General features: G+C 38.9%; 1 protein-coding gene across 2 annotated transcripts in view; it reads left to right on the top strand.

The window, feature by feature from the left end:
- The window catches only part of bnip1b (BCL2 interacting protein 1b), a 21,152-nt gene that overhangs the window by 3,482 nt on the left and 7,670 nt on the right, over window positions 1-10,000 (top strand). The window contains exons 2-3 of one of the 2 annotated variants that reach the window (XM_061962943.2): window positions 663-755; window positions 828-919. In XM_061962943.2, coding sequence (XP_061818927.1) covers window positions 663-755; window positions 828-919 — 185 coding nt within the window. Of the gene's footprint in view, window positions 1-662; window positions 920-10,000 lie in introns of both variants that reach the window. The other variant, XM_061962942.1, reaches the window with a different exon arrangement.

Genomic DNA, 10,000 nt, shown 5'->3' with positions numbered 1-10,000 from the left:
ACCTGACTTCAAGTGTGTGAGTCTGTTCTGAAGTCTACAGTAAAGAGACGTACTTCATCCCCTCGCCTGTTTATTGCCTCCAACTCAATATATTACAACAACATTGCTCCATGCAGACCCTCCAGGTCCCCATGGAGCTGGAGGGGGCGTGGCCTCCAGGTCCGCCTGAATTTCGGGAGAAAATGTGTCCCGGGAGGTTTTCGGGAGAGGCGCTGAATTTCGGGAGTCTCCCGGAAAATCCGGGAGGGTTGGCAAGTATGAGATAACCACGCATTTTTTTCGATTTTTTTTTTTGTTTATGTGGAAAAATAAAAATCCATAAAAAGAAAACAGCACAAAATCCAATTTTATGGCAATATTTTAATGAAAATCAACCCCTTTTTGTTTGTTTGCCATATACAGTATAATAAAAATCGAAAAACGGCCCTCTTTTTTTTTTTGATTTGCGTTTCAGAATTGGAAGTAGAATGAACGGAAGGTACACGGACCAGAAGCATCTGTTTCACACAAGGAATTCAATTTGGTACTGTCAAATTAGATATAGTAGAAATGATAAGCATCAACAGTTTTTACGACTTACGTCGATGATGTTTGATAGTTTTTGCGTGGTCGTGTCGCTGAGATGATTGAAGTGTAGTCCGAGCAAAGTGTGTGTTGTGCAGGACATCAGAGAATGTTCTGGACCTCAGAGCGTTCTCATGCAGCTCAACTGTCACGTCAAAGACAAATTCAACCTACTCCGGCGCAGGATTCAGGTGAGTGCGTGTCTGACACACCTCTCTGGGGTTCTTGGTGTGGTCTTACCCTGCGCCGCTGTGGGCTTGCAGGATCTGGAGCAAATGGCCAGAGAGCAGGACAAAGAGTCGGACAGAATGTCCATCCAAGCGGAGGCGGAGAGCCAGCGAAGACAAATGCTCAGGTTCGACTCCTTGCCATTTCTAAACATGATGTTTTCATGTGGTCGCATGATGTAGTTATTCACAACAGCACATCACTTTTTCCACATTTTGTTATGTTTTGTCCTCAAAATTTTACACACAATACCCCATAATGACGGTGTCATTTTTGCGAACGTACAAACCCCGTTTCCATATGAGTTGGGAAATTGGTTTAGATGTAAATATAAACGGAATACAATGATTTGCAAATTATTTTCAACCCATATTCAGTTGAATATGCTACAAAGACAACATATTTGATGTTCAAACTGATAAACATTTTTTTTTTTTTGCAAATAATCATTAACTTTAGAATTTGATGCCAGCAACACGTGACAAAGAAGTTGGGAAAGGTGGCAATAAATACTGATAAAGTTGAGGAATGCTCATCAAACACTTATTTGGAACATCCCACAGGTGAACAGGCAAATTGGGAACAGGTGGGTGCTATGATTGGGTACAAAAGTAGATTCCATGAAATGCTCAGTCATTCACAAACAAGGTGTCATGTCTGTGTGATCAGGTTTTATTTTTGGACTTTTTGTGCAGTTTTGTTTTGTCACCATAGTTACCCATTAGTTTCACCTGTCATGTCACGCAACTGTTTTGAGTCACGCACCTGTTGTTAATCATGTCCATAAGTATTTAAGTTCATTCATTTTCTGTTGTTCGTCCTGACGACCTCACCACATTTAGGCTCTGTCCATTTTTTCATGTCCATCGTTCACGCTGCTCCTTTTTTGTCCATGCCAAGTAAGTTTTCTTTATTCAAGCCATAGTTTGCAAGTTTTGTTTAATTGTTCATAGTTTATTCTCCGCCACTGTGCGCGCTTTTTGTTTGATCCTTTTTTTTGTATTTATAGTTAATAAATAAATCATGTACCTTCATTCCCGTCTCGCCCGTGCCAACTTTCCGTTGCATCCCGGAAAAGCTAACACCCAGGACCAAGGCTTGACACAAGGATGGGGCGAGGGTCACCACTTTGTCAACAAATGCGTGAGCAAATTGTTGAACAGTTCAAGAAAAACCTTTCTCAACCAGCTATTGCAAGGAATTTAGGGATTTCACCATCTACGGTTCGTAATATCATCAAAGAGTTCAGAGAATATGGAGAAATCACTGCACGTAAGCAGCTAAGCCCCGTGACCTTCCATCCCTCAGGCTGTACTGCATCAACAAGCGACATCGGTGTGTAAAGGATATCACCACATGGGCTCAGGAACACTTCAGAAACCCACTGTCAGCAACTACAGTTGGTCGCTACATCTGTAAGTGCAAGTTAAAACTTTCCTATGCAAGGCGAAAACCGTTTATCTATGCAAAGCCAAAGCCATTTATCAACAACACCCAGAAACGCCGTCGGCTTCGCTGGGCCTGAGCTCATCTAAGATGGACTGATACAAAGTGGAAAAGTGTTCTGTGGTCTGACGAGTCCACATTTCAAGTTGTTTTTGGAAACTGTGGACGTCGTGTCCTCCGGACCAAAGAGGAAAAGAACCATCCGGATTGTTATAGGCGCAAAGTTGAAAAGCCAGCATCTGTGATGGTATGGGGGTGTATTATTGCCCAAGACATGGGTAACTTACACATCTGTGAAGGCGCCGTTAATGCTGAAAGGTACATACAGGTTTTGGAGCAACATATGTTGCCATCCAAGCAACGTTTCCATGGACGCCCCTGCTTATTTCAGCAAGACAATGCCAAGCCACGTGTTACATCAATGTGGCTTCATAGTAAAAGAGTGCGGGTACTAGACTGGCCTGGCTGTAGTCCAGACCTGAAAATGTGTGGCGCATTATGAAGCCTAAAATAGCACAACGGAGACCCCCGGACTGTTGAACAACTTAAGCTGTACATCAAGCAAGAATGGGAAAGAATTCCACCTGAGAAGCTTCAAAAATGTGTCTCCTCAGTTCCCAAACCTTTACTGAGTGTTGTTAAAAGGAAAGGCCATGTAACACAGTGGTGAACATGCCCTTGCCCAACTACTTTGGCACGTGTTGCAGCCATGAAATTCTAAGTTAATTATTATTTGCAAAAAAAAATAAAGTTTATGAGTTTGAACATCAAATATATTGTCTTTGTAGTGCATTCAACTGAATATGGGTTGAAAAGGATTTGCAAATCATTGTATTCCGTTAATATTGACATCTAACACAATTTCCCAACTCATATGGAAACGGGGTTTGTATTAAAAATGTACATAAGTATACACAGTCTTTGCCCTGAAGTTCAAAAGTGAGCTCAGGTTCATCCTGTTCCAGCTGATCATCCTTGAGACGTTCCTACAGCTTAATTGGAGTCCACCTGTGGTAAATTCAGTTGTTTGGACATGGAAAGTCACACACCTGTCTAAACACTCTTGACTTTAGAGACAGGATTGTCTCGAGGCAGACAAATATCTGCTGCCTTGAAGGTCCCAATGAGCACAGTGGCCAAGTTTGGAACCAGCAGGACTCTTCCTAGAACTGGCTGGCCGTCTAAACTGAGCGATCGGGGGAGAAGGGTCCGAGTCAGGGAGGTGACCAAGACCATGGTCACTCTGTCAGAGCTACAGCATTCCTCTGTGGAGAGAGGAGAACTTTCCAGAAGGACAACCATTCCTACAGTGAAGCATGGTGGTGGCAGCATCATGCTGTGGGGATGGTTTGCAGCGGCAGGAACTGGGAGGCTCGTCGGGATAGAGGCAAATCCCACCCAATCTGACGGAGCTTGAGAGGTGCTGCAAAGAGGACTGGGTGAAATTGCCCAAAGATAGGTGTGCCAAGCTTGTGGCATCGTATTCAAAAAGACTTAAGACTACAATTGCTGCCAAAGGTGCATCAACAAAGTATTGAGCAAAGGCTGTGAATACTTACAGTATGTACATGTGTTTTTTAAATGTTTTTATTTTTAATAGATTTGCAAAAAAATCTTTAAAAACCCAAAAACTTTTACATTGTCATTATGGGGTATTGTTTGTAGAATTTTGAGGACAAAAAATAATTTATTCCATTTTGGAATAAGGCTGTAACATAACAAAAAGTGGTAAAAGTGAATGCTTTCGAGATGCGTTGTATATGGTAGCATTTTGTATTCACGTGGTAGCATGTTGTAGTCATGTGGTAGCATGTTGTATTCATGTAGAAGCATAGTGTATTGATGTGGTAGCATTTTGTATTCATGTGGTAGCATGTTGTATTCATGTGGTAGCGCAATGTAAAAATATGGTAGCACAATGTATAAATGTGGTAACACATTCACGTGGTAGCACGTTGTATTCATGTGGTAACACAATGTATAAATGTGGTAGCATGTTGTATTCATGTGGTAGTATGTTGCATTGATGTGGCAGCATGTTGCATTAATGTGGCAGCATGTTGTATTCATGTGGTAGCATGTTGTATTCATGTGGTAGCATGTTGCATTAATGTGGTAGCATGTTGTATTCATGTGATAGCATGTTGCATTAATGTGGTAGCATGTTGTATTCATGTGGTAGCATGTTGTATTCATGTGGTAGCATTTTGTATTCATGTGGTAGCATGTTGTATTCATGTGGTAGCGCAATGTAAAAATGTGGTAGCACAATGTATAAATGTGGTAAGACATATCTACGTGGCAACACATATTCACGTGGTAGCACGTTGTATTCATGTGGTAGCACAATGTATAAATGTGGTAGCATGTTGTATTCATGTGGTAGTATGTTGCATTAATGTGGTAGCATGTTGCATTCATGTGGTAGCATGTTGTATTCATGTGGTAGCACAATGTAAAAATGTGGTAGCACGTATTCACGTGGTAACACATATTCACGTGATAGCACGTTGTATTCATGTGGTAGCTCAATGTATAAATGTGGTAGCATGTTGTATTCATGTGGTAGTATGTTGCATTAATGTGGTAGCATGTTGCATTAATGTGGTAGCATGTTGTATTCATGTGGTAGCATGTTGCATTATGTGGTAGCATGTTGTATTCATGTGGTAGCATGTTGTATTCATGTGGTAGCATGTTGTATTCATGTGGTAGTACAATGTAAAAATGCGGTAGCACAATGTATAAATGTGGTAAGACATATCTACGTGGCAACACATATTCACGTGGTAGCACGTTGTATTCATGTGGTAGCACAATGTATAAATGTGGTAGCATGTTGTATTCATGTGGTAGTATGTTGCATTAATGTGGTAGCATCTTGTATTCATGTGGTAGCACAATGTAAAAATGTGGTAGCACGTATTCACGTGGTAGCACGTTGTATTCATGTGGTAGCACAGTGTATCAATGTGGTAGCATGTTGTATTCATGTGGTAGTATGTTGCATTAATGTAGTAGCATGTTGCATTAATGTGGTAGCATGTTGTATTCATGTGGTAGCATGTTGCATTAATGTGATAGCATGTTGTCTTCACGTGGTAGTACGTTGTATTCATGTGGTAGCACAATGCATAAATGTGGTAGCATGTTGTATTCATGTGGTAGTATGCTGCATTAATGTGGTAGCATGTTGCATTAATGTGGTAGCATGTTGTATTCATGTGGTTGCATGTTGCATTAATGTGGTAGCATGTTGTATTCATGTGGTAGCACAATGTAAAAATGTGGTGGCACGATGTATAAATGTGGTAACATGTATTTACGTGGTAACACATATTCACGTGGTAGCATGTTGTATTCATGTGGTAGCACAATGTATAAATGTGGTAGCATGTTTTATTCATGTGGTAGTATGTTGCATTAATGTTGTAGCATGTTGCATTCATGTGGTAGCATGTTGTATTCATGTGGTAGCACAACGTAAAAATGTGGTAGCACGTATTCACGTGGTAACACATATTCACGTGGTAGCACGTTGTATTCATGTGGTAGCTCAATGTATAAATGTGGTAGCATGTTGTATTCATGTGGTAGTATGTTGCATTAATGTGGTAGCATGTTGCATTAATGTGGTAGCATGTTGTATTCATGTGGTAGTATGTTGCATTAAAGTGGTAGCATGTTGTATTCATGTGGTAGCATGTTGTATTCATGTGGTAGCATGTTGTATTCATGTGGTAGTACAATGTAAAAATGCGGTAGCACAATGTATAAATGTGGTAAGACATATCTACGTGGCAACACATATTCACGTGGTAGCACGTTGTATTCATGTGGTAGCACAATGTATAAATGTGGTAGCATGTTGTATTCATGTGGTAGTATGTTGCATTAATGTGGTAGCATCTTGTATTCATGTGGTAGCACAATGTAAAAATGTGGTAGCACGTATTCACGTGGTAGCACGTTGTATTCATGTGGTAGCACAGTGTATCAATGTGGTAGCATGTTGTATTCATGTGGTAGTATGTTGCATTAATGTAGTAGCATGTTGCATTAATGTGGTAGCATGTTGTATTCATGTGGTAGCATGTTGCATTAATGTGATAGCATGTTGTCTTCACGTGGTAGTACGTTGTATTCATGTGGTAGCACAATGCATAAATGTGGTAGCGTGTTGTATTCATGTGGTAGTATGCTGCATTAATGTGGTAGCATGTTGCATTAATGTGGTAGCATGTTGTATTCATGTGGTTGCATGTTGCATTAATGTGGTAGCATGTTGTATTCATGTGGTAGCACAATGTAAAAATGTGGTGGCACGATGTATAAATGTGGTAACATGTATTTACGTGGTAACACATATTCACGTGGTAGCATGTTGTATTCATGTGGTAGCACAATGTATAAATGTGGTAGCATGTTTTATTCATGTGGTAGTATGTTGCATTAATGTTGTAGCATGTTGCATTCATGTGGTAGCATGTTGTATTCATGTGGTAGCACAATGTAAAAATGTGGTAGCACGTATTCACGTGGTAACACATATTCACGTGGTAGCACGTTGTATTCATGTGGTAGCTCAATGTATAAATGTGGTAGCATGTTGTATTCATGTGGTAGTATGTTGCATTAATGTGGTAGCATGTTGCATTAATGTGGTAGCATGTTGTATTCATGTGGTAGTATATTGCATTAAAGTGGTAGCATGTTGTATTCATGTGGTAGTATGTTGCATTAAAGTGGTAGCATGTTGTATTCATGTGGTAGCACAATGTAAAAATGTAGTGGCACGATGTATAAATGTGGTAACATGTATTTACGTCGTAACACATATTCACGTGGTAGCATGTTGTATTCATGTGGTAGCACGATGTATAAATGTGGTAGCATGTTTTATTCATGTGGTAGTATGTTGCATTAATGTGGTAGCATGTTGTATTCATGTGGTAGCACAATGTAAAAATGTGGTAGCACGATGTATAAATTTGGTAACATGTATTTACGTGGTAACACGTATTCGCATGGTAGCACGTTGTATTCATGTGGTAGCACAATGTATAAATGTGGTAGCATGTTGTATTCATGTGGTAGCCTGGTGTATAAATGTGGTAACACGTTGTATTCATGTGGTATCATGTTGTATTCATGTGGTAGCACGATGTATTCATGTGGTAGCATGATGTATTCATGGAGTAGCATGATGTAAAGTGGCCATGCCAGTAACTTGAGGGTTCCAGGTTCGATCCCCGCTTCCGCCATCCTAGTCTCTTCCGTTGTGTCCTTGGGCAAAACACTTTACCCACCTGCTCCCAGTGCCACCCACACTGCTTTAAATGTAACTGAGATGTTGGGTTTCACTATGTAAAAGTGCTTTGAGTCACTAGAGAAAAGCGCTATATAAGTATAATTCACTAATATTCATGTGGTATCATGTTGTATTCATGTGGTAGTATGACGTATTCATGTGGTGGTATGTTGTATTCATTTGGTGGCATGTTGTATTCATGTGGTAGCATGATGTATTCATGTGGTATCATTTTGTATTCATGTGGTAGTATGAAATATTAATGTGGTAGTATGAAGTATTCATGGGGTAGCAATAAGTATTCATGTGGTAGCGTGATGTATTCATGTGGTAGCATGATGTATTCATGTGGTAGTATGATGTATTCATGTGGTAGTATGATGTATTCATGTGGTAGCATGTTGCAGTGTTTCCCACAGGGCAGGCATCTATTTGTGGTGGTGTGGTCGGGGGGTGGGGGGTGGCGGCGGCAGCGGCGATGACCAAGAAGAACGCGGAGTTGGAATATAATTACAACACTTTATGTACATATTTATATACAGATTTGAACAATTAGTTATTCACTGAAATATATTTATTAATTGTGGTTCTTACAAAAAATATATCTTATAAAATATAAAAGCTAAAATGTCTCTTAAAGCTCTGCCCCTTTAATTAGTGAATACTAAATAATTTAACTTTAGCCTACTACTACAACCATATTATTTACCAGCAACATGAAGTGAAACAGAGGCAGAGGTGTCCTGCCACAGTCAGTCAACCTCCTCCTCCTCCTCCTGCTGCTGCTGAACAGGTCGCACTGGAGCTAGTCGCTCTATGTTTTGTCGTGGTCCTCTCCATAAGGCACATAAGAATATAAATTAGGACCCTTTTCATGAGAAAAGTGCATTTCTGATCTGACCCTGCTTTATTTTTCAGTGTTTGCTGAGTCTCACCTGTTCCCTCCGCCCTAATTTTTCTACTTGCCCGACTTCTCAAATCTACTTGCCCCAATATTTTTACTTGTCCTGCCTAGGTTTTTTTCTGGCTGTGTAGTGCTCATGGCTTATATCTTACTAAAATCCGTCCCGTTGACTATTTACAACACTACACAATATTTATTATTATTATTATCTATAATTACATTCAAATGGCATTGCATGGATGTAAAATTAAATGCTATTTCACATTATTTGACCAGTAGCAGTTACACTCATCTGAACAGGTCAGCCACCTGTTTAAAGCCCGATCACAGTTGAAATCTTGAAATGAAGGGCCTTTAATGGCCAAAACATTAACCCGGACAACATTTTAACAGCTGGTTGGCTCAGATTTTATTCTTTTCATTGCATTCACATGCTGCAGTGGACATTTTAGCTTGAGTACTAATGTAGTATCTGAAGCACCGTCTCCACGTGTGTTTATTGACAACAGGGTTATAACTAAGGCTGCAACTAACGATTATTTTTCTATCGATTAATCTATAGATTATTTTTTTGATTAATCGGTTAATCTATAGATTATTTTTTTCTATTAATCTATAGATTATATTTCCTTTTGCCGATTATTTTTTTTATTTAAAATGAAGATGAAAAAATAAATGTAGGCCAGTTTTTTCAAAAGGCATGGCTTTTATTTACAAAAAAAAAAAGTATGGCCACTCAGTCAACATTGACAACAACATGACAAAATATTCTGTAACAATGTAAACATTTAAAACTTTTAACATTTAACATAATTAAAAGTATCTTATTTGCTTTTTAATGTGCAAATATAAAAGTAAACATCCAGTGCAATCTTAATATTCTGCAATAGTATAAGCATTTCAAAAGTAAAAGTATTGCTTATTTGCTAAAATGTGCAAAAATAAAGATAAACATCCAATACAAAAAAGTGCAAAACGAAATATTCTGTAACAGTGTAAACATTTCAACAAAAGTAAAAGTATTGCTTATTTTGCTTAATAACACAACAATGATAGTATGATTAAAGTGAAAGTTAATTGTTGGTTTGTACATAGTATATGTAACTGTTAATGTTGTAAAAGGTATTTGCACAACTAATTAACGTTAGCGTTAAAGAGGAGCGCATCTTTGTAAACACTGAACAGGCACGCCAAACGCGCCTCTCAGAGCGAAACAGTGTTTTAGTTTATGAATTTACAACGCAGATACAAATGACACATTCATGTTTTTGTGTAATGATGACAACGTATACTCACTCGGACGATTGACTAGTTGATGGTGATGGCAAGAACGCTGTCGGGTGTTTTCTTTTCAAATGTTCGTTTATAGCCGTTGTGCATACAACAACATTATTAGCAGAGGTGGGTAGAGTAGCCAGAAATTGTACTCAAGTAAGAGTACTGTTACTTTAGAGATTTATTACTCAAGTAAAAGTAATGAGTAGTCACCCAAATATTTACTTGAGTAAAAGTAAAAAGTATATTGTGAAAAAACTACTCAAGTACTG

The sequence above is a fragment of the Nerophis lumbriciformis genome, linkage group LG09, assembly GCF_033978685.3.
Source record: "Nerophis lumbriciformis linkage group LG09, RoL_Nlum_v2.1, whole genome shotgun sequence".
Classification (NCBI taxonomy): Eukaryota; Metazoa; Chordata; class Actinopteri; order Syngnathiformes; family Syngnathidae; genus Nerophis; species Nerophis lumbriciformis.
The sequence above is the reverse complement of the archived record's forward strand: the minus strand, read 5'-3'. Positions and strand labels throughout refer to the sequence as shown.